Source organism: Gymnodraco acuticeps, unplaced genomic scaffold, assembly GCF_902827175.1.
Source record: "Gymnodraco acuticeps unplaced genomic scaffold, fGymAcu1.1, whole genome shotgun sequence".
NCBI classification, from domain to species: domain Eukaryota; kingdom Metazoa; phylum Chordata; class Actinopteri; order Perciformes; family Bathydraconidae; genus Gymnodraco; species Gymnodraco acuticeps.
Genome location: NW_022991470.1, coordinates 195,354 through 219,541, shown reverse-complemented (window position 1 = coordinate 219,541; position 24,188 = coordinate 195,354). Strand labels below are relative to the sequence as shown.

Here is a 24,188-nt window from a genome sequence, read left to right as displayed (position 1 = left end):
TTATGGCCAATCATCCATGTGTTATTTATTTAATGTTTCAGTCAGTGGCCTCTTTATGGGTACCTAAAGACAAAATGAGCTGTGTAAAAATCTGAATGTTTTCAAAGACGAGAACAGGCTGCTTCTCCGATCTGCTGCGATTAACAAAGATTAGAGATGGTCACGTACATGGGGCACATTAGGGAGTCTGCGCAAAAGACAAGCAACTGTTTGTTACCATTTTTTACACGGTTTATTAATAAACCATTTCCCCCTTGACCTTATGTGTAGTTCATTATATAATTGCCTTATTATGGATTGCATTTCTCTGTGTTTGCATGCTTTTTGTCATTGAATATTAAAATTGTGCTCACATTTCTTTTAAATACAAGAATTTTCTCGTTTATTGGCTTTATAAATCTACTTTATATAAGATTGTTATCTCCCTTTAATGAGATCACATTTTATCTGTTTATACATGTGCCATTTCCTTTATTGACATTTCATCTGCTATTTATATTAATTACACCGAGCCACGTCTTATTTATCATTCACTTCCATCTGTTTATGTATTGGCTCCGTGCTGCCTCATTTATCTGCTTACATTCACTGAAAGCACAACCATTTTTTACTTAAGTCTGAGAAGTTCAGTATTTTCTTATCATCTTCCTGTCTGCTATTGCCCACATCTGACGAAGGGCGGCGACATTATCACTTGTTCTGTGGAAGTTAAAAACCGAAGCAAGGGATGAGATGTCAATCAAATTGTAACGCTGCCCATTGGCTATTGATAACATAGACCCGCCCCCCTTTTCTGATGACGCGGGAACTCTAGCCAAAGAGCTGCTAGGATTCTGTTTCACAACACAGAGAGGCAGCAAGTTACAAAACATTTCTAGCATGTGGCGCTAAATGTCCTCTTTAGTCTTTCACCTAACAGCTGTAGGCTTCTTAGAAATAGCATTTTGGGAGTTTTTCTAAGCATAAAAAGTTCATTCTAATAATTTCTACAAGTGCACTAAAATACCAACAAAACGCGTAGGCTTACTTGTTGTGAAATTACAGGTGAGTAGTTGACGTTTTTTATCCGGTTAAATTAACATGAGGTTACTCAGCATATTAGCTTTTCTATGTATAAAAGTCAAGGGTTGGTGTTAAACGAGAGTAGAGTAGAGCAAGCATGTTGAGGCAAAAGTGTGGAAGTACATGAATTTCGCTAAAATGTGTGCATTTGTTTTATTATTTTCCAGTCTATTACATCATTGTGTACACCTTGTAGAAAATGACCCCTCCGGTTCTCGATGGACGAGTTCGGCGATCTGCACGAAGAAAAGCAATGCCTCCTATACGCTTCAATGACTCACCGGAATCAGTGAATACACACAGCAAGAAAAGGGTAGGAGACACTTTCTTAATAACATTTAGTATCATTGAGTATGTTTGTTTGGTTTCTGTTAATATGCCCATATTTTGCTTATAGAAAACAACTCCAGACATCAAAAGCCAGAGGAACAGAGAGGACATTAAAGAGGATTGTACATCTGTAAGTATGAACTACCCTACTCAGTTGATCATGTTCATTGTGCTTTTATTCACTACATGTCTCTACATTCTCAGCTCCTACAGAAACTGAATGTTTTTTGTAAAATGTCAGTGCTGTGTCTTTGTGTAACACAGGATGGAGATGGAGGACTTTCAGCATATGAACTGGAGCGTCTGGAGAACATTAGACAGAACCAAGCCTTTCTGTCTTCCATGAACATAATCCAGGTATGAAGACTAGTGAGGTCGTCCCAGGGTGCTTTGCATTTGCTACTCTGTCTCCTTGCTTACATCACTTTCTCATGTGAGAGATATGAGGACGTAGGAGCCAGAAGCTGCCAAATAAGATAACATAAGATAAGATGAACCTTTATTTATCACTGTGGGGAACTTCATGATCAAATGAGAAATCCTTGGTTCTATAGCAACAGTTTTAAGTGACATCAGTTACATAGTATGACTTACTTCAAACCATGTGGAGGTGCTGCACTTATACATCAAGCTACTTACCGACACACAGACTTATACTTCTTTGTTTTCTTGCACAAAGCTCCCGCATCTCCTCGAGGTGCAATTAAACCTCCATGATAGACTCAATTTAGCATATTGAGAAGCACCCTAGCCCCATGGGCTGACCTGTCGAAAATATAGTCTGAATCCCATTTCATGAAACTACCAGTGGCAGCTATCAAGGGAATCAACTAAAAGTCAAACAGAAGAATATTTAGTTGTACAGTAATGAATAAAAGAAGATATGTTATGTACTGATGCATCAAAAAACACTGTTATAAGATACAAGTGTAAATGTATTGTAATATATACTTTACATTAAATAATAAGATGTTTTCAAAAGTGCAGCTTTTAATTTCTCATACTCATTTCTGTACTACATCACATCCCCTCAACAGTCCAAATTACTTTGATATGTTTGCATTCATAAAATAAATAGTAGGGACAGAAGTTAGTTTGTTTGAATCTGGATAAACTCATTTCTCAATGGTGTTCCTGTGTTTTATTTCTCTTGTGGTCTCATGCAAAAAGCACAGGTCTAAATTCTATTAATTGCTTCTTTATCAAAAGGCAATGGAGGAGTTGAAACAGTTTACAAGTCCAAAGCCATCGCAGAGAGGTCTGATGAGGTATGATCAGTGATTTCTAAAGAAAATGAATGTGTGGGCATGACTTCAGATGTGTTTATCATGCCTCATGCTGCTGTTTTAATATGTCTGGGAACTTTTTAACTCAGATTTAAGCAAGCATACTGTAGGAAAGAGTAGGAAGTGTAAATAATACGTTCCTTCATTGGTTACAACAACTTGATAGCTAGTTGTCATTAAGTAAAGATATTGTTATATAGCAGTGCTTCTCAAAGTGTGGTCTGCGGACCACTGGTGGTCCGTGAGTATATTGGTAAAATTTCACATTTTAAATAAATAAATACATTTGAGTTTTGCAGTAATATCTCCGCAATGGAGTGTCAAGTGTCACTTTCAATTGCATGATATAGCCCAGCGCAACACCTTCAACACACTTGTTTGTACCATTTTCAGGCGGTTTGTAATCTGTTCTAAAAAAACTATGTGATTATGGATATTTGTGGAGTTAGGTGGTCCGCGAGTGTTTTTTTATTGGTTCAGTGGGCCTTGGTATGAAAAAGTTTGAGAAACACTGTTATATAGCTTTACATCTTTTCGAACAACAGCATTTGCTTTCTTTCTTAATTTCATACCACTGATCATTAATTACTTGTTGGTTAGAAAATGTGCATTTTGACATCACTAGAGTGCTAAAAGGATGATAGATGTGACTGTAATGCTCCCTCTCTGTGTTGTTAGGTCACATGCTGCTGTAAAGGAAGTCCTGCCAGCTCGGAAATCCCTTCGTCTCCTAAACATTAAGGCAGAGACCCTGACCCTTCCTCCTGAACCCAGTGGGAAGCTGACCTATACACCGGTAGCTACATGTAAACAACGTTATAATGTATATCATGCTTCACTTCATGCCACTCTGCTGCTCTGTCTCTCCATGGATTCCTCTTCTTGCTGCTTTTTGTTTTAAATGATTTCTTGCTGTTGTTCACTTGAGTTTTTTTAACTTGCTTTAAAGTATTTGTCGCTCAAGCATCCTGCTGGCCCTCAGCCCATGAATCCTGTCAACATGGAGCAGGGAAGCAAGCTGCCTTCACAACTTCTGGAGCTCTGCTCCGAGGTAAGACTCTCCTTTCCTCTCTATTGGGGTGTTTCTATATATTTGTTGGTTCCTTCATTTGATTCTTTCTCACATCCATAAAGAAACACAGTGCTGTTGATGTGTGCCATCAAAAGGCAGAATAGCATTTACACTTTAAAATATTTGGAGATGTGTATTGAGATATGTAGTCTAGAATTTTTGTATTGTGATATTATTATTTTTTGCTTATCCGTCTTTAATGAATGTTTCTTTTTATAGGATTTGACGACAGAAAGAAAGATGGACCTTAAGCTGAAAGAGTAAGATTTAAAATTCTGATCTTTCTGCACCATCCCTCAGTTTATATTCGTTTCCCTTTAGCCATTGTTTTAGAATCAAACATTCATTCATTCAACACAATACAGGCAACAAAAAATCTCTCTAATCTTTTCACGCAGGTATTGCTCTGCCCTTAAGATCATGAGGATAACTGAGGAAACCGTGGCCAAAGTGGTGAAGGAGCGAGTCTTCTCTGCAGCCTTCCACCCCTGCACCAGCAGCCTGCTGATGGCCACCGGAGACATGGGGGGACATCTAGGACTCTGGAAGTTGGTGCGCTTTTCCTCTGTTCTAAAATATATTATACATTTGTATGTAATCAATGGAGGGCAGTAGGTCATCCCAAGATCACCTGGGAAGATCTGACTCCTAACTAGGAAGGTCACAATTCCAGAAAACTGGCGGTCAATACCAATATCAGTGAACATATATGTTTCTCAAAACTACTTTGTAAAACAACTTATAATAACAACAATTTCCACTCTATTTATCAAACCTTATATTTTTTATTGAAACAAGTAGGGCTGCCCTCGACTAAAGATTTTTCTAGTCGACCAATTAAATTAAGCGATTAGTCGACTAATCGTTGCATGTTTATGATACATTATGATTATAAATACATATTATTTTTTTCCCTCCCAAAATGGGTTGAGTTTCAAAGGCTGACAAAGAGCTTTATTATAACAGCATGGTATGTTGTGCTTCACATAAAATATAAAATAAAACTGTAATAATGAACCTTTGAAATATAAATGAAATGTAGAGAGCTCATGAGAGTCACAGCGCACGGACGCAGCGGTATACACAGCAGAAGCTCCGATTCTTATTGTGTGTGTGAACAAGCAGCGAGGACACACACACACGGAACATTTAGTTCTAGTTTCTATTATTCATATCTGAATTAGGGCTGTGCAATTAATCGTAGTTTAATCTTTAAAAAAAAAGAAAGTTGAATTATACTTAAAGTTCAGGGTAATCAACTGTTAAAAACATACTGTCCAACATTTTTTTTTAAAGAAATTGATGTTTTCAAAGTAAATGGATAATTGTTTTTAATAATCGTGATATCAATTATTGACCAAAATAATTGTGATTATGATTTTTGCCATAATCGAGCAGCCCTAATCTGAATATAACAAACCAATCTAACTACAGAGAAAACGGAAAACACTGAAAATATGAGCGTCGCCAAAAATCCCTAATCATGAAATGAAAGCTTTATCGTTTTCTGATGTCAGAATGATTATATATTATAGGGCTATATATGTTGATACCAGTGCACCCTAGGCAGAAGGTCCATGATCGATATCGTTATTGTATCATCGGACTTGAGGCCGTATGTTTTGGACACTCGGGTAAAGAGAGGGGCGGAGTTGTCAACTGATCACCATCTGGTGGTGAGTTGGGTCGAGTGGCGGGGGAAGCCTCTGGACAGACCTGGTAAGCCCAAACGTGTAGTGCGGGTGAACTGGGAACGTCTGGAGGAGGCCCAAGTTCAGGAAGCCTTCAACTCACACCTCCGGCGGAGCTTTTCGGGCATCCCTGTGGAGGCTGGGCACATTGAACCAGAGTGGGCGGTGTTCAAAGCCTCTATTGCCGAAGAGGCGGCGGGGAGCTGTGGTCTCAAGGTCCTAGGTGCCTCAAGGGGCGGTAACCCTCGAACCTCCTGGTGGACACCGGGGTCAGGGAAGAAATCCGTCCGACTGAAAAAGGAGGCCTTCAGGGATGCCGACGGGCCCGAAGTGCAGCAGCCTCAGCCGTGGCCAAAGCAAAGCAGCGGGTGTGGGATAGGTACGGAGAAGCCATGGAAAAGGACTTTCGGGCCGCACCAAAGTTGTTCTGGAAAACTGTCCGAGGAGGGGGAAGCAGGGAACCATCCAAGCTGGGTACAGTAAGGACGGGACGCTGTTGACCTCAACTGATGGAGTGTTAGGGTGTTGGAAGGAACACTTTGAGGAACTCCTGAACCCGACAACTCCGCCCTCTATGTTAGAGGCAGAGCTGGAGTTTGATGGGGGATCAACACCAATCTCCTGGGGGGAGGTCACTGAGGTAGTCAAACAACTCCACAGTGGCAAAGCCGCCCAGAAATGCTGAAGGCTCTGGGTGTTGAGGGACGGTCATGTTTGACACATCTCATCAACGTTGCGTGGAAGTCGGAAACAGTACAGAAGGAGTGGCAGACCAAGGTGGTGGTTCCCCTTTTCAAAAAGGGGGATCAGAGGGTGTGTGCCAATTACAGAGGCATCACACTACTCAGCCTCCCCAGGAAAGTCTAAGGTACTCGAAAGGAGGGTCAGGTCGATTGTCGAACCTCAGATCGAGGAGGAGCAATGCGGATTCCTTCCTGGTCGTGGAACAACGGATCAGCTTTTTACTCTCGCAAGGATCCTGGAGGAAGCCTGGGATATGTTTATCCGGTCTACATGTGTTTTGTAGATTTGGAGAAGGCTTATGACAGGGTTCCCAGGGAGTTACTGTGGGAGGTGCTGCAGGAGGATGGGGTGAGGGGGTCTCTACTCTCCTCCCTCCTCTGTTGCTCTCCCTGAGGTTTCTCCCATTTTTCCCTTTAAACTGTGGGTTTTCTCTGGAAGTTTTTCCTTGTCCGATGTGAGGGTCTAAGGACAGAGGGTGTCATATTGTCATACTGATATTCTGTACAAACTGTGAAGTCCACTGAGACAAATGTAACATTTGTGATATTGGGCTATATAAATAAACATTGATTGAGGGGACCGAGGGGTAGACCTAGGACCAGGTGGAGGGATTGTATCTCTTCGATGGCCTGGGAGTGCCTTGGAATCCCCCAGGATGTGGCCAGGGAAAGGAAAGTTTGGGGCTCTCTGCTGGAACTGCTACCTCCGCGACCCGACCATGAGCGGGAGAAGATGGATGGATGGATATGTTGATACAAAGCTAGGCTACTGCCTGCCTGACTCACTGCTGCTGTTTTCCTCAGAGTCTGAGAAAGTAACACACGTTTTCGTCGGGATAATTAAGCTACGTGTTTGGTTATGAAGCCAGCATTCAGGAAGCTGCGCTCTGATGGTGTGCATGGGGAGACGTTTTGCCATCGTAGTTTGCTCGTCCTTTACTCGCTCAGAAGGATCCACACTCACATGAAAAATGGGTGGGTTAAAGCAAAAAGTGCTATCTTCTCAGTTGTTTAACAGATCTGGATGAAAATACCTGGAATGAAAAGCTGTCAAACCTAATTGTTTCAGTGTACAGCAAAAATAAAGCAATTGGCCTCGCTGTTCCAATAGTTCTGGAGGGGAGTGTATTTGTTTTATGTCTTATATATTTATGTTGCATTGTTGGAGGAGCCTGGGACTTAAAGAGCCTGTGACAGCATCCCAACAACTGTTGTGCAATGAAATATTGGGCTACTAGTAATCTCGAACCGTCAGTTTAAAAAAGAAGGTGCGATACCGTTCCGATAAATATCAATAATTTCGAACATCGCGGGGAAATTCCTTCGACTAATTTTGAAGTTTTGGGGGGAACCGGAAGTGACGTCAATGCGGGAACGCTTCACTGTGCGGCGAGAGCCAAACACGGACAAAGTGTGTTGTCATGCGTAGAAATGGTGTATTACTGGGTTTAGGCACGTTAATAACGTTTTAATGAAGTTGACTACAGTATATTCATATTTGTCAGTGCTTTCATGTCAATTCGGCAAACATAAATGATCGTGGTGAAGATGATGATTACATTAGGATTAAAAATCGGTAGTGAGAGCTACTGAATTTCCTCCCGTAGGATGTGATATAAAAACAAATCGATTATTTTTGTAGTTGTAAACTCAAGTGGATGAAACTACATTTATTAGTGCTTTCATGTCAATTCGGCGAACATATGATAGATTAAATGATCGTGAGGATGATGATTAAAAATTGTTTGTTTGAGCCGGTCTGCATTTCCTGATGAGAAAACAAACCGATGCTTTTTGTAGTTGTAGTACACCAACATGGATTAAACGTGTGGTTTTTTCACCACAATGTTGGGGAAATTAATGAATAAAATGCATGGATTATTATTATTATTATTATTCCCACTCCGATCAGGACGCTAGGTCCACCGTTTCCCCGCAGCGAGGCTCCCCCCGTTGACAGTTTACGTGGGCTGGGCTGGGTGCAGTGGCGGACTGGCCATCGGGATCCCGATGGGCCGGTACCGAAGTGGGCCGGTCGGATAAGTCTGTGTGTGCCATCGTGCGTTTACATGCAGAGGCTGGGATCCTGAACGGTGCAGCTGGAGCGCTGTGCCCGCAATGACGTCACACATAATTTGGCGGGACTTGAAGAATCCCAGAGTAGATCCAGAAAATGGTCAACATTGAAGGGCAGATTAATGGTTATCAAAGTACAAATATCCAAAATCAGTTCAGTAACGGTTTTCAAGGGGACAATATTTACTCAAATTGATGGGTTTGGATGATGGGGGAAACTCGTGTCACAGGCTCTTTAAGATGTCCATTGCCATATCTACACTGTAGCTGTGCATAAGACAATAAAGCATTTGAACCTTTGAACTCCACAGGATGTTAGAAGATGGACACAATGTATAACTCTTTTATATCATTTGAAAAACTCCTTTTCCTGCCTGTGTTTGCTCCCTCAGGGGGGGGATTGGGGGGATGATGGTGTGCTACTCTTCAGGCCCCACACTCGTCCTGTGAGCTGCTTGGCGTTTTCCAGAGCTCAGCCCACCCACCTGCTGAGCCTCAGCTACGACGGATCTCTGCGCTGCATGGATGTCGAGAAGGCCGTCTTTGATGAGGTGAGATGATATCTAATTGAAACTCGTATTGTAAAGATTCTGAGGTAAACCTCATACATCCATAGGTCGGAAAGAGCTGCAAATATCAGTACCACCTCATGAAGCTGATTTAAATCTGTTTGCATATTGTTCTCTAGGTGTTTATTGAAGATGACCTGAGAACATTTGACTTTCTGTCACATGACTGTTCGACACTATTGGTTGGGAACAGGAATGGAGAAGTCGCCATCGTCGATAGGCGCACCCCAGGGTAAGGGGTACTTGTTGAAATTATGTTTTATGAATGATGTTTCAGAAACTTGTTACACTGCTCTTTAAATTCTCTGCAGAAACTCCCACGAGTCCCTCCACTCTTTGGACCCCAAGACTCTGCGTTGTGTTAGCGTACATCCTTTACAGAAGCAGTACTTTGCTGTTGCAGAAAACAGGTATAAACATTTTATACCCCATATTAGAATCATTCCATCCACATTTCTCTTTGTTTTATCAGACTCAGAATACCCTGATTCGTCCCACAGAGGGGAAAGTTGTGATTACACTACTCTATTGCTTTCATACTACTTTATTCCTACACTTATTTAAAATACTGGTTATTTGTATCAGGGTTTCCGCTAGGTCAAATGTCCGGACAGAATTTATTTTACCGGACAAATTTGAAACTTACCGGTCATGTTTCAATAATAATAAGAATAAGAATTGTGTAGCAGAGTTTCCGTTAGCAGGTAATTACCGGACTCTGAGCGGATATGCTGATGTTTAAACTCAGTTCATGGCTAATTTTTATATCCCTTCAGTTTATAATCGTAACAGATCGAAAAATTCAGATTCATTTTTCAATAAATGATTCCAAACAACATAATTATTACATTCAAAGAAACTACTTGTAGTAGATGAAGCACATTATTCAAACGTTTAAATTAACTTTGAACAATAACACGTGAGAAACCTTACATTTTTATGCGGACGATACCGTTATGTACTGTGCAGGTCCCTCCATTAACGAGGCTGTTGTTAAATTACAGGCTGTTTTTAACATTATTCAGGCTCAGCTCTCTGAGCTTAAGCTTCTTTTAAATGTGGATAAAACCAAGGTAATGCTCTTTTCTAAAGCTAAAGCTAAAAATACACCAGAGACTGCTTTGGATATTGTAACTACGCAAGAAATACAACTTGAAGTGGTTACCTGTTACAAATACTTGGGTATCTGGCTTGATGACTGTCTCACTTTTAAACTTCATGTCAATAACCTGCTAAAAAAGCTGAGGGTTAGGCTATGGTTTCTTTTACAGAAATAAGTCCTGTTTCTCGCTTGAGGCCAGGAAAAGGCTAGTCACTGTGACCTTTTTACCTGTGCTGGATTATGGTGATTTGTTATATATGAATGCACCTGCCAATTACCTGAGCAAGTTAGATGCTGCGTATCACAGTGCACTGAGATTTTTGACAAATTGTAAAGCACTTACGCATCACTGTACCCTGTATACCAAGGCGGTTATGCCATCACTTACTGTACGGAGGCTCAGTCACTGGTACTTTTTCATTTACAAAACCATGTTGGATAAACTACCATCTTATATCTGCTCCCTGATCTCTCTGCGAATTGAAAGTACTTATTGCCTGAGATCGCATGCTGTGGTTTTATTAAATGTGCCAAGTGCTAGGACTGTCTTAGGGAAGAAAGCTTTTAGATGTGCAGCTCCACTAACATGGAACAGTCTGCAAAAAGAATGGAAAATTACCAAGCTAGTACCACTACATGTTTTTAAAGCTCGGTTGGATGCTACAAAATCAGATGCTGTTGGTACCTGTACTTGTGGTTAAATATGTAAATTGTAATCCCTGTACATTTTGCTGTATGATGTCCTTTTGTTGTTCTGTTGTTTATGTCTTATTGTGGAACCTACTGCTGCAGGTCTCCCTTGAAAAAGAGATCATTGATCTCAATGGGATTTTACCTGGATAAATAAAGGTTTTGAATTGAATTGAAACGGAGCCTCTCTTTTCCTCTCTCCCTCCCTCTCTCTCCTGACAGCCCGTCAGTTTCTCATGCAGCTCGCTAAACAGTGGGCGGGGCTTCAGGTGATTATGCAGCAGAGTGTGTCTCAGCAGCAGCTGATCTGATCTCTCTCTCGCGTCCGGTTACACTTCACTCGCGTTTATGTCCATATCGATCAGATCCAGCTCTCCTGATCGGCCTTTATAGAGAGCACAGATCAAACTATTAAGAGTGAATATCGGCCGATAATGATCGGCGGCCAATCGATCGGAGCATCGGACATTTTGACCGGAAGGTTTTGAATGTACCGGTTTTTATTAAATTTTACCAGCTAAAAACCGGTAATTACCGGCTAACGGAAACCCTGATTTGTATGTGTATTTTTGTAATTTATATATTTATATAATATTTTATGCATGGCTCTTCACTTTTGATGGACCAATGTACATTTCCCCTCGTCGGGATGAATGAAGGTACTCAACATTTTGTTGTCTATTGCATTGTACTGATTTTACGTTTTGTCTGCAGTGTAGTGAGTATTTACGACAGCAGATGCCTGAAGAAGAATCACAGTCAGGCAGTCTCCACGCTGCAGGGCCACTCTTTAAGCATATCCAGCGCTTATTTCTCCCCTCGAACAGGAAACAGAGTTCTCACAACCTGTGTGGATAACTACATAAGGTGAAGCCGACTCAGCACTTGGAATAATTGTGTTAAACTTTTCTTTTCAATCTCAGCTCAATGTCCATCCTGATCTCTTTTGACAGAATATATGACACATCTGCAATGACTGCAGAGTCTCCCTTGCTGACATCCATCAGGTACATCCACTATGACCCAATGCTTTCATTGTTCTGAGATCTGTGTTATGGTGACACACTCACAACCTGTTTTATCAATCTTCATTTTCAGACACAACATGCGCACAGGCCGCTGGCTGAGTAAACTTTCAGCAGTGTGGGACCCCAAACAAGAAGATTGCTTTGTGGTGGGTAGCCTGTCCAATCCTCGGAGGGTGGAGGTTTTCCACGAAAGCGGCAAACCCCTGCACTGCTTCAAAGATGACGAGAACCTGAAGACGGTGCAGTCCGTCACCGCCTTCCACCCCACGAGGAACGCCTTACTGGGGGGCAACAGTTCAGGACGCCTGCACGTATTTACCGACTGAGATGAAAACCAGAATATGCGACCATAAAACCTGTTTGCTTGCAGTTAGGTAGCAAGACCATGTAAGAAATGTTTACGTCCATCTATTCTCGTTCAGTATAGAGGGATATCTCAGTGTTTGGAACGAGTTTAATCCCCTCTGTAGATCCATACGTTTGTCCTAGTTCTCACAGTAAATGCAGTTGCAAAACACACCTATAGTCACAGGTTCATGTTTTATTATGTTTTAACTTTGCACATAAGTCATCTTAAATCATCTAGTAAGTTTGCGAGACTGTTCAAACTCTACTGCTGGCAGATTGTGAGTGAGCGGCAGTGTCGTGAAGTCTGGACTGAATTTAGTTTGGATTGCAATTTAATTTAGGAATACCTGTTCACTTTGAGGTTAGTTTTTGTTAATCAATTAGAAAAATCCTACAATCATACATCGCATCATACATTGCACTGTAGGTAGACAATTGCACATTTTGAAATATTTGTATAATGTTCTGTTTGTAAATGTACCTGCTGTAAAATTGATTGTGTCCTTTACATATTTTATTTTCTCTTGTGGCTGCTGTATCAATAAAGATTGAGATTTTCTTTTTTTTACCAGACATTTAGAATGAATGCTCCTAATTTCATTAGTGATAGTATCATTGTCACCTTAAGATGGCAGCATTGTGACTAAGAAGTCTTTTGTTTTCACTCATGCACATTGCCGAGACACTTGTGAAGGCACTGATTTTGGAGGTTTGTTTCTGCTGTGAATTTTAGATCAAACTTGAAGCTGCACTAGCTGACAGATTTCAAGAATAGATTACATTTATTCATAAATAAATTACACCAGTCTTATTTCAGTGATTGGAAATGAGCAGCCTTGTTTGGAGGTACATTTCTGTTTATGTATTGGCTCAGTGCTGCCTCATTTATCTGCTTACTTTCACTGAAAGCACTTTTAACTTACTCTGAGAAGTTCAGTATTTTTTTATCGTCTGCTATTGCCCACATCTGACGAAGGCTGGCGACATTATCAGTTCTGTGGAAGTTAAAGACCGAGGCAAGGAATTAGATGTCAATCAAATTCTAACGATGGCTAATATTGACAACATAGACCCGCCCCCTTTTTCTGATGACGCGTGAACAATAGCCAAAGAGCTGCTAGGATTCTGTTTCACAACACAGAGACAATAGTATGAAGCTGCAGCGTCGGAGACTGCAGTTTCAGGACCGCACTCCTATGACCCATAGTTGTTTTTGCAACATCGCTACAGAATTGGATGCCCGCAAAAGTACAACCAGCGGCAGCGAGTATTGAGTCTCATACACAGCGAGTCTCTTTAGACATTGTCATGCTTGTTATTAACGATCTAAAAATGCATGAAAATATGTTTTCCTTACAGAAATTAAATTATTATTATTAACAACAATTTGTTGTTATTATGTTTTGTTTTTTTAATAACAAATGTATTTTGTATGTCAGATGTAAAAAGATAGTCTTTTATATTTGTCTTGTGAATTTGACATACAACGTAAATATATATATATATTGTAAGAATTATATAATGTAATTATAAATGTATATTGTATGTAGACATACATTTAGATGTATATTTTGTTAAAACAAAACAAAACTGTTAATTTAGTTTTTGGGAGAAGGGGTGGGGTTAAATAAGAGTGAACTCCTTCCCATGCCTTTTCGGATGTGTAATTAGGTAGATCATTTGTTTATATATAATTTGTAAGTCAATAATATTTAGTTTATCAATTTGATACTGCTTTCGTTTCTACAGTATCATTCTACAGTATCATACAGTATTTTCTTTTTTTGTATTACACGTTCGAAATAAATCAAATCAAATATGTCTGTGAAGAGGTGCTTGGCTACTCAAAAACAACTGTTAGTGTGTTTATGCACCTGGCTGCAAAAGATAAACATGCAGTTTGACCGAGAGGCATTTCTACGGAGCCCTGGAGGGTTCATAGAGAGAAAAATAAATAAAACGTGGCCACGTTTTACTTTCTCGTGCGCACGCTTTAGTAACTCGTGCGCACGAGTTAATAAAGCGTGGCCTCGTTTTATTTAAATTGAGGGATTCCTGTCCGTGACTCACAGTATCTGCTGCCCACAGCTGTTTTATAGAAGGAAAACCTCCTTCACTTTATGAAATCTCAGCGGCACCAGTGGCCTGTACTACGAAGCAGGATTGGCTATTTACACTATTCATTCATGAAGTATGACGCTGCGCTGTCAGCACGCGTCTCCATGTTTGTGATTGGTCAAATGTTGCTAACCCCGTCCCTTTCACCTGAGCGCGCTCTCAGCCGGACAGAGAAACCCTGGTTGATTTACTGAGTTGATAACCAGCTTCGTAGGACCGCTTATCGACATCGCGTTTGTTAGGGTCAGTTAAGCCGGGTAAATCGAACATATTCAGGTCCAGGGTCTGTTGAACTGGCTTCGTCGTACAGGGCACTGGAGGCAGTAACGTGTAACTCAGCAGAATCTGAGAAGAGCAGCACCAGCTGCAAAGAGCTGTGCCTTTTACTGTTTACTTCACTGCGTTTCCCTTCATTAGAACCGCTGAATAGAGATCGAGGCTGCTACGTTTAACCACACACACCTATACACACATCGAACTACCAGAGTATTCCCCCTCGCTTTATGAAGGAGATGTCACCGGGGCGCATGATGTGTGTGTGTGTGTGCTCAGCTCCGCTCTGTGTGCGTGTTCGTGTGTATCCGACACCACCGGCATTTGTTTTCAAATTACCACGAACAGTACTTTAAACAAATCTGGTTCCCCATAGTTAAGTGTATTCCCAAGTGAAAGAAATGTGTTTAATCTTAATCTCGATGTGCTATAGTCCTGCCGGAGTGCACCGGAACGAACGATACTATCATAAACAAATAGGTCCGTTAAATAGAATCCATAGAGGTTTCTCAATACTCAAATTTCCCCTCCTCGACTCCTCGGTCCTCCGGTAGTGACCCGGAAATGAATTTCAGCGCGCCATGTTGAAGGACATCTCGGCTGCAGTCGAATAGTCCACTTAGCTTAGGAACCTTCCTAATGGAGTGAAATGACCCGGAAGTCCCTCAGTGGCAGCTATGATAAGTGCCGTTCGAATTCTCTAGAATGATAGGAAAGGAGGTTTCAAACTTCCTTTATAACCTCCTTTAGCTTAGGAACCACTGGACCTCCCTAACCGAAAGGAGAGGAGAAAATGCTGCCCCACAATGCCTTGCAGCCGCAGCATTTGACGTCACACAACAGTCGGCCGTTCACGGAAACAATCGATTATGACGGAGAAATTATATCATGAAAGTTACGGTGCTTATTAAGCTTTTTTTTAAACGTATGTGGTAACTTGCCAAAGTGCTTTGTTCTGAACGTTCATCAGTATTATAATCAAAAAGAGAAATATGAACGTTAGTTTTTACTGAAATGATCAAATAAAGTCAACATTTCACTGAGCTGTGTGGAGTTTGTTCAACTTTTAAAAGATGTTTGAATGGTGATGTACACAGTGATAGGTGTTAAAGACTAACGTTTATAATAAATATATTTGTATTGATTTTAAGATATTTTCATAGTTCATACAATCATACGTATTGGGATCATTTTTTGTATTAATGAGGACCGGAGGGAGAGGGTGACGAGCATAAGTTTCACTTTCATTTTTTATTTCAATTCCAACTTTGGTCATGAAGAATATGTTTCTCTGTTGTCCACGTTCATAAAGCAAAGCAACAGCATCAGAGCATGGTGCAGAGTCTCTTGATGAGTCCCTCGTTCTTATTAAACATCCATGTTGTAGTCCGCTGTATAGAAAACTGTAGTTTCCATAGTTTCCCCACAGCAGCAGCAGACGCACATTTATGACGTCCGCTGGCGCATCATAAACACGTCTGATAGTGAAAGTGCATTCGGATTCTCGCAGTCTCTTCTCCTAAATCCTTTTGAATTATCCTATCCACTATCCCTTAACCCCGTGACGTTTCACTCAGAGGTCAAGGAATAGGAGATAGGGTTAGAATTTAGGAGCTGATTTTTGGATTATCGGAACGCAACCAGGGTTAGAATTTAGGAGCTGATTTTTAAAATATCCGAAAGCAACCCTCATTTCTCTAAATGCACTTCGAGGACCGAGCATCGAGAGAGGTTTCTCAATACTCAAATTTCCCCTCCTCGACTCCTCGGTCCTCCGGTAGTGACCCGGAAATTAATTTCAGCACGCCATGTTGAAGGACATCTCATTTCTCTAAATACACTTCGAGGACCGAGCATCGAGGAGGCTCTCTCTCTAACCGAGGAGACACTGATGCATCCTCCACAGCTCCTCCACGGATGCATTTCCGGGAACGGTGGAGGCGTGACACACGGCCGGACTTATCTCAGCCAATGACAGCTCTGCATGCATCCCTTGGATATTATATTAGTAACTGCTTTCATCGCAACGCGATGTTTACAGTGAGACCAAATTGGACAATTCCATTACAGATTCAGAGATTGAAATTGAAGATTATCTTGTAGTGAGAAGGGACAGGAACGTGAATGGAGGTGGTGTCTGCATGTACATACATAAAGACACCAATTTCAAAAACCGTACTGACCTGCATCATGAAAATATTGAATCTGTGTGGGTTGAAATTCTTTTTGACAATGCTAAATCTGTAATAGTCGGGACAATCTATAGACCACCGGAACAGAGTGACTTTTATGATACATTAGATGGATGTTTGGCTGATGTGGGGGATGTAGAGACAATTATTATTGGAGACTGGAACACGGATATGCAACGTAAAGACACGTCCGTCTTCAAGCCCTTCAGTAGGATTTGTGATCTGCACGGCTTCAGCCAGCTAATCACCCAACCCACCCGGGTATGTGAAACAACACAAACTACCATTGATCTCATTCTGACCTCTGACAAGTCCAGGATCTCCAGTAAAGGGGTTATAGCATGCGGGTTAAGTGATCATTATATGATATTCTGTACCCGCAAAAAGCTAAAACAAAGGGCCGGCTGTCACAAAACAGTCATATCTAGAGACCTCAAAAACTACTCTAGCGAGGCCTTTAACCTAGAACTGGAGAGCCTGGACTGGTCAGATGAGCTCAGTGGTACACAAGTTGAAGAAACATGGCTTGGTTTCAAAAACAAATTCTCTGCAATACTCAATGATTTGGCCCCCCTAAGAACAACCAGGGTAAAAAATCGCGCTGAGCCGTGGATGCACTCCAGCATACTGACCGCCATGAAAACCAGAGACAAAAAATGCTCTGAGTTTCATAAAAGTCAGTCAATGCTTTCCAAAAGCACGAGCAGTGAACTCCAGGCCCACGTGACTGAACTCAAAATTGAAAGAAACAGACTAAGAAATGACGTAAGCTCCATGATCAAAACTGCCAAAAAGAATTTCATCAATGTCAAAACTGAGGAAAACAAAAATAAACCCCGTGAACTTTGGAAATTACTCAATAACCAGCTTGGCTGCAGTAAACAACTTAAAACGAGATTTTCTAACTTAAACATAAAGATAGATAACAGGCTCATCACAGACAAACTGGATGTGGCCAAGTACTTGAACATCTTTTTCACAAACATAGCCACAACTCTTGTAAATAAATTACCCTCCCACTCAGGGCTTTTTGGAGTAGATCACATCATGACCTACTACAAAAACCTAGGGGTACCAAAGATGATTTCAGTCTAGCAAGGGTAACAACAGCAGAGGTACTCATTAAACTGAGCGCCCTCCAACCTAACAAGGCCACTGGCCACGACAATATCCCCTCCAGAGACACAGCAACCGCCATCTCACCAGTCATAGCTCACATAATTAACCTCTCCATAAAACAGGGAAAAGTACCCAAAGACTTCAAAATTGCAAGAGTAACTCCCCTGCACAAAAAGGGAGACATTTGTCTCAGTGGACTTCACAGTTTGTACAGAATATCAGTATGACAATACGACACCCTCTGTCCTTAGACCCTCACATCGTACAAGGAAAAACTTCCGGAGAAAACCCACAGTATTGCCTTAAGACTATCATAGTTAACGTTAGCTAATCACACTTCATTTCAAGACACCGGAATTGTTATTAATGTTAAACAAATACAACTTTAAAAACACTTCACATTACTCACACTGTGCGTTGTCGTTCATATTAATGTCTCCTACTCGCTAGGTGGCAGTGTCACGAACAACTAGGGTCCCAGGACTGCGGTCTCCGACGCGGCAGCTTCATGCTACTCCACAGAGAGGCAGAGCAAGTTAAAAAACATTGAAAGCATGTGGCGCGAAATGTCCTATTTAATCTCTCACCTAACAGCTGTAGGCTGCTTAGAAATAGCATTTTGGGAGTTTTTCTTTGCATAAATAGTTCATTATAATTGCTACAAGTGCACTAAAATGACAACAAAACGCGTACTTGTTTTGAAATTACAGGTGAGTAGTTGACGTTTTTTATCTGGTTTAATTAACATGAGGTTACTCAGCATATTGTATCTGTGTTAGCTTTTCTATGCATATAAGTCAATGGTTGGTGTTAAACGTGTTGAGGCAAACATTTGAAAGTATTTGAATTTTGCTAAAATGTGTGCATTTGTTTTATTATTTTCCAGTCAATTACATTAATTGTGTACACCTTGTAGAAAATTACCCCTCCGGTTCTCGATGGACCAGTCCGACGATCTGCACGAAGAAAAGCAATGCCTCCTATACGCTTCAATGACTCACCGGAATCAGTGAATACACACAGCAAGAAAAGGGTAGGAGACACTTTCTTAATAACATTTAGTATCATTGAGTATGTTTGTTTGGTTTCTGTTAATATGCCCATATTTTACTTATAGAAAACAACTCCAGACTTCAAAAACAAAAGCCAGAGGAACAGAGAGGACATTAAAGAGGATTGTACATCTGTAAGTATGAACTACCCTACTCAGTTTATCATGTTCATTGTGCTTTTATTCACTACATGTCTCTACATTCTCAGCTCCTACAGAAACTGAATGTTTTTTGTAAAATGTCAGTGCTGTGTCTTTGTGTAACACAGGATGGAGATGGAGGACTTTCAGCATATGAACTGGAGCGTCTGGAGAACATTAGACAGAACCAAGCCTTTCTGTCTTCCATGAACATACTCCAGGTATGAAGACTAGTGAGGTCGTCCCAGGGTGCTTTGTATTTTGCTACTCTGTCTCCTTGCTTACATCACTTTCTCATGTGAGAGATATGAGGACGTAGGAGCCAGAAGCTGCCAAATAAGATAACATAAGATAAAATTAACCTTTATTTATCCCTGTGGGGAACTTCAGGATCAAATGAGAAATCCTTGGTTCTATAGCAACAGTTTTAAGTGACATCTATGGAGCTATTTCAGGGTCATAAGTTTTGATCAGCGCCATCTATATGGCGCTGGTTTTGATCATTCAAAAAAATACAATTTATTTGAAAGTTCAAGTTTTTATCCTGAACTTTGAAAAATACAATGATGTATTCAAAATAAAAATAAGTATTTGAAATAATTTTTCAGGTTGAATATTATTTTGATTCAGTTCAGCAATTTTTTTTGAATAAAATATTTATTTTCAGATTTCACTTTTAACATATTTTGATATTTAAATCCTTATTTTTTTCAGTTCAGCAATTTTTTGTTTTCAGATTCAAAACAATTATTTTTTCAGTTTCAAATCTTGTTTTTTCGCTATCAGATCTTTTTTTTTCGCTTTCAGACTTTTGGCCCTGATGTTGCTTGGGGGAGGGGCGGGGCTTAGCAAAGAGTCGTTTGGCATCCTGAGTGACAGGCCTACCTCTGTCATGTTTTCTTCATGGATGTTTGGTAGCGCGAGAAATATAACTCAATACTTTCTATACACAATACTCCCGTGATTGGTGGTAAACTGATACCAGCGTCAAAGTTCCGTTAAGCGAGCTGTTGAGCATCGTAGTTGGCAAATATCAAGGTATAAGCACAATAAACTGTGCTAGAATGTGAAATTACGTATCCGCAACGAGCCAGCAGGTTGTTCTGGTGGACCTGACGCCATCCCCCGCTGTCTCACGGAGAGATACCGCAGGTCCTTCCTTCCTGCAGCGGTCAGACCAGCACCAGCACAGCCCCTAGACGTCCCACAGGGGATACATTTACATTGTTACAGCAGAGAAGAGCCAAAGACAGCGTAATGTTACCTAAAGCATTCATACAAAAAGTATTAAAGATTAAAAAAATAAATTATACATTTTTTTAAAGTTACACATTTTACATAATACACACCCTGTAACAGTTCTGCGGATTTAGCAGCCAGGTATATATTGCACAGTTTTATCGGCATATATATTGCACATATTGCAAATAGTTGTTATTTATCAACAAGAGGTGTTATAGTCTGTTGTTTTGTGCGGGGTCTAATGGTATTCTGATTCTGATCGCAAAAACCAAGCCAATACTATGCTGCGTTCATGGAGCTACGTGGAAGTGGGGAAGGACATTGCTTAATTGCGGATACGTAATTTCACATTCTAGCACAGTTTATTGCTCTTATACCTTGCTTGTTGCCAACTACTATGCTCAACAGCTCGCTTAACGGAACTTTGACGCTGGTATCAGTTTTGTTTACCACCAATCACGGGAGTATTGTCGTGTATAGAAAGTATTGAGTTATATTTCTCGCGCTACCTAACATCCATGAAGGCAACATGACAGTGGGAGGCCTGTCACTCAGGAAGCCAAACGACTCTTTGCTAAGCCCCGCCCCCCCCCCCCAAGCAACATCAGGGCCAAAAGTCTGAAAGCGAAAAAAAAAGGTCTGAAAGCGAAAAAAAAAGGTCTGAAAGCGAAAAACGATCTGAAGGTGAAAAGCAATGTGAAACCTGAAAAAACAAGATTTGAAACTGAAAAAATAATTGTTTTGAATCTGAAAACGAAAAATCTGCAACTGAAAAAAATAAGGTTTCAAATATCAAAATATGTATAAAAGTGATATCTGAAAATACATATTTTATTCAAAAAAAATTGCTGAACTGAATCAAAATAATATTCAACCTGAAAAATTATTTCAAATACTTATTTTTATTTTGAATACATCATTGTATTTTTCAAAGTTCAGGATAAAAACTTGAACTTTCAAATAAATTGTATTTTTTTGAATGATCAAAACTTATGACCCTGAAATAGCTCCATAGACATCAGTTACATAGTATGACTTGCTTCAAACCATGTGGAGGTGCTGCACTTATACATCAAGCTACTTACCGACACACAGACTTATACTTCTTTGTTTTCTTGCACAAAGCTCCCTCATCTCCTCGAGGTGCAATTAAACCTCCATGATAGACTCAATTTAGCATATTGAGAAGCACCCTAGCCCCATGGGCTGACCTGTCGAAAATATAGTCTGAATCCCATTTCATGAAACTACCAGTGGCAGCTATCAAGGGAATCAACTAAAAGTCAAACAGAAGAATATTTAGTTGTACAGTAATGAATAAAAGAAGATATGTTATGTACTGATGCATCAAAAAACACTGTTATAAGATACAAGTGTAAATGTATTGTAATATATACTTTACATTAAATAATAAGATGTTTTCAAAAGTGCAGCTTTTAATTTCTCATACTCATTTCTGTACTACATCACATCCCCTCAACAGTCCAAATTACTTTGATATGTTTGCATTCATAAAATAAATAGTAGGGACAGAAGTTAGTTTGTTTGAATCTGGATAAACTCATTTCTCAATGGTGTTCCTGTGTTTTATTTCTCTTGTGGTCTCATGCAAAAAGCACAGGTCTAAATTCTATTAATTGTTTCTTTATCAAAAGGCAATGGAGGAGTTGAAACAGTTTACACGTCCAAAGCCATCGCAGAGAGGTCTGATGAGGTATGATCAGTGATTTCTAAAGAAAATGAATGTGTGGGCATGACTTCAGATGTGTTTATCATGCCTCATGCTGCTGTTTTAATATATCTGGGAACTTTTTAACTCAGATTTAAGCAAGCATACTGTAGGAAAGAGTAGGAAGTGTAAATAATACGTTCCTTCATTGGTTACAACAACTTGATAGCTAGTTGTCATTAAGTAAAGATATTGTTATATAGCTTTACATCTTTTCAAACAACAGCATTTGCTTTCTTTCTTAATTTCATACCACTGATCATTAATTACTTGTTGGTTAGAAAATGTGCATTTTGACATCACTAGAGTGCTAAAAGGATGATAGATGTGACTGTAATGCTCCCTCTCTGTGTTGTTAGGTCACATGCTGCTGTAAAGGAAGTCCTGCCAGCTCGGAAATCCCTTCGTCTCCTAAACATTAAGGCAGAGACCCTGACCCTTCCTCCTGAACCCAGTGGGAAGCTGACCTATACACCGGTAGCTACATGTAAACAACGTTATAATGTATATCATGCTTCACTTCATGCCACTCTGCTGCTCTGTCTCTCCATGGATTCCTCTTCTTGCTGCTTTTTGTTTTAAATGATTTCTTGCTGTTGTTCACTTGAGTTTTTTTAACTTGCTTTAAAGTATTTGTCGCTCAAGCATCCTGCTGGCCCTATGCCCATGAATCCTGTCAACATGGAGCAGGGAAGCAAGCTGCCTTCACAACTTCTGGAGCTCTGCTCCGAGGTAAGACTCTCCTTTCCTCTCTATTGGGGTGTTTCTATATATTTGTTGGTTCCTTCATTTGATTCTTTCTCACATCCATAAAGAAACACAGTGCTGTTGATGTGTGCCATCAAAAGGCAGAATAGCATTTACACTTTAAAATATTTGGAAATGTCTATTGAGATATGTAGTCTAGAATTTTTGTATTGTAATATTATTATTTTTTGCTTATCCGTCTTTAATGAATGTTTCTTTTTATAGGATTCGACGACAGAAAGAAAGATGGACCTTAAGCTGAAAGAGTAAGATTTAAAATTATGATCTTTCTGCACCATCCCTCAGTTTATATTAGTTTCTCTTTAGCCATTGTTTTAGAATCAAACATTCATTCATTCAACACAAGGTTCATACAAATCTCTCTAATCTTTTCACGCAGGTATTGCTCTGCCCTTAAGATCATGAGGATAACTGAGGACACCGTGGCCAAAGTGGTGAAGCAGCGCGTCTATTCTGCAGCCTTCCACCCCTGCACCAGCAGCCTGCTGATGGCCACCGGAGACATGGGGGGACATCTAGGACTCTGGAAGTTGGTGCGCTTTTCCTCTGTTCTCAAATATATTATACATTTAGGAAAGCCATACTAACTAGGAAGGCCACAATTTCAGAAAGCTGGGGGTCAATACCAATATCAGTGAAAATATATGATTCTCAAAACTACTTTGATACCACTGTAAAACAACATATAACACAAATTCCCACTCTATTTATCTAAAAAAAAAAATCTGTTCAAACTGAATTTATTGAAGTTGCGAGACATTTACATTTGGACATGAGGATAATGTTATAATTTACCTTGAAACAAGCATGACTGCACAATCATTTAAGTCTGGAACCTTTTACATTACGTTTTCAGATAATCTAATTCTACTTTACTTAGTAGTAGTTAACTTCTCCTTCATTACTTGCACCTACAGTCCCCTCCAAAACTATTGGAACAGCGAGGCCATTGCTTTATTTTTGCTGTACACTGAAAACAATTAAGTTTGACATCAAAAGATGAATATGAGACAAAAGGTCAGTATTTCAGCTTTTAATTCCAGGTATTTACATCTAGATCTGTTGAACAACTGAGAAGAGAGCACCTTTTGTTTGAACCACCCATTTTTTCAAGTGAGCAAAAGTATTGGAATGTTACTGACAGATGTTTTTTGTTGTTAGCTGGTGATGTCAATGGGTCGCAGGCTTGATGCAGTTATTGCAAGCAAAGGATTTGCAACTAAATACTAAGTATTATTCACTTTTAAGTCTCTGTTGCTATACTTTTGCTCACATGTTGAGAAAATGAGTGGGTTTAAACAAAAGGTGCTATCTTCTCATTTGTTTAACAGATATAGATGTATACCTGGAATGAAAAGCTGAAATTTGTTGTCTCATATTCATCTTTTGATGTCAAACCTAATTGTTTCAGTGTACAGCAAAAAGAAAGCAATTGGCCTCGCTGTTCCAATAGTTCTGGAGGGGACTGTATATATTTATGTTGCATTGTTGGAGGAGCTTGGGACTTAAGATGTCCATTGCCATATCTACACTGTAGCTGTGCATATGACAATAAAGC

General features: G+C 40.1%; 2 protein-coding genes across 8 annotated transcripts in view; both read left to right on the top strand.

Moving 5' to 3' along the window:
- The window catches only part of LOC117533011 (WD repeat-containing protein 76-like), a 30,549-nt gene that overhangs the window by 4,118 nt on the left and 2,243 nt on the right, over positions 1 to 24,188 (top strand). The window contains exons 1-9 of one of the 3 annotated variants that reach the window (XM_034196645.1): positions 18,169 to 18,409; positions 18,616 to 18,732; positions 18,817 to 18,885; positions 19,020 to 19,112; positions 21,789 to 21,847; positions 22,222 to 22,339; positions 22,493 to 22,594; positions 22,835 to 22,875; positions 23,010 to 23,159. In XM_034196645.1, the coding sequence (XP_034052536.1) occupies positions 18,374 to 18,409; positions 18,616 to 18,732; positions 18,817 to 18,885; positions 19,020 to 19,112; positions 21,789 to 21,847; positions 22,222 to 22,339; positions 22,493 to 22,594; positions 22,835 to 22,875; positions 23,010 to 23,159 (785 nt within the window). In that variant the 5' untranslated portion in view covers positions 18,169 to 18,373. Of the gene's footprint in view, positions 1 to 18,168; positions 18,410 to 18,585; positions 18,733 to 18,816; positions 18,886 to 19,019; positions 19,113 to 21,788; positions 21,848 to 22,221; positions 22,340 to 22,492; positions 22,595 to 22,834; positions 22,876 to 23,009; positions 23,160 to 24,188 lie in introns of those variants that run through there. The other 2 variants (XM_034196647.1, XM_034196646.1) reach the window with 2 other exon arrangements.
- wdr76 (WD repeat domain 76) lies at positions 820 to 12,570 on the top strand. Of its 5 annotated transcripts, none has more exons than XM_034196650.1 (15): positions 820 to 1,044; positions 1,230 to 1,375; positions 1,460 to 1,522; positions 1,657 to 1,749; positions 2,602 to 2,660; positions 3,357 to 3,474; positions 3,628 to 3,729; positions 3,970 to 4,010; positions 4,149 to 4,298; positions 8,691 to 8,811; positions 8,949 to 9,061; positions 9,141 to 9,239; positions 11,336 to 11,488; positions 11,575 to 11,628; positions 11,720 to 12,570. In XM_034196650.1, exons 2-15 carry the CDS (start codon positions 1,262 to 1,264, stop codon positions 11,973 to 11,975), a joined length of 1,536 nt encoding a protein of 511 aa, XP_034052541.1. In that variant the 5' UTR covers positions 820 to 1,044; positions 1,230 to 1,261; the 3' UTR covers positions 11,976 to 12,570. The 5 variants fall into 5 exon arrangements, with proteins under 5 accessions (XP_034052541.1, XP_034052540.1, XP_034052542.1 ...); XM_034196649.1 differs by having other exon boundaries at positions 4,149 to 4,302; positions 8,653 to 8,811; XM_034196648.1 differs by having other exon boundaries at positions 831 to 1,044; positions 1,259 to 1,375; positions 4,149 to 4,302; positions 8,653 to 8,811; positions 11,720 to 11,975.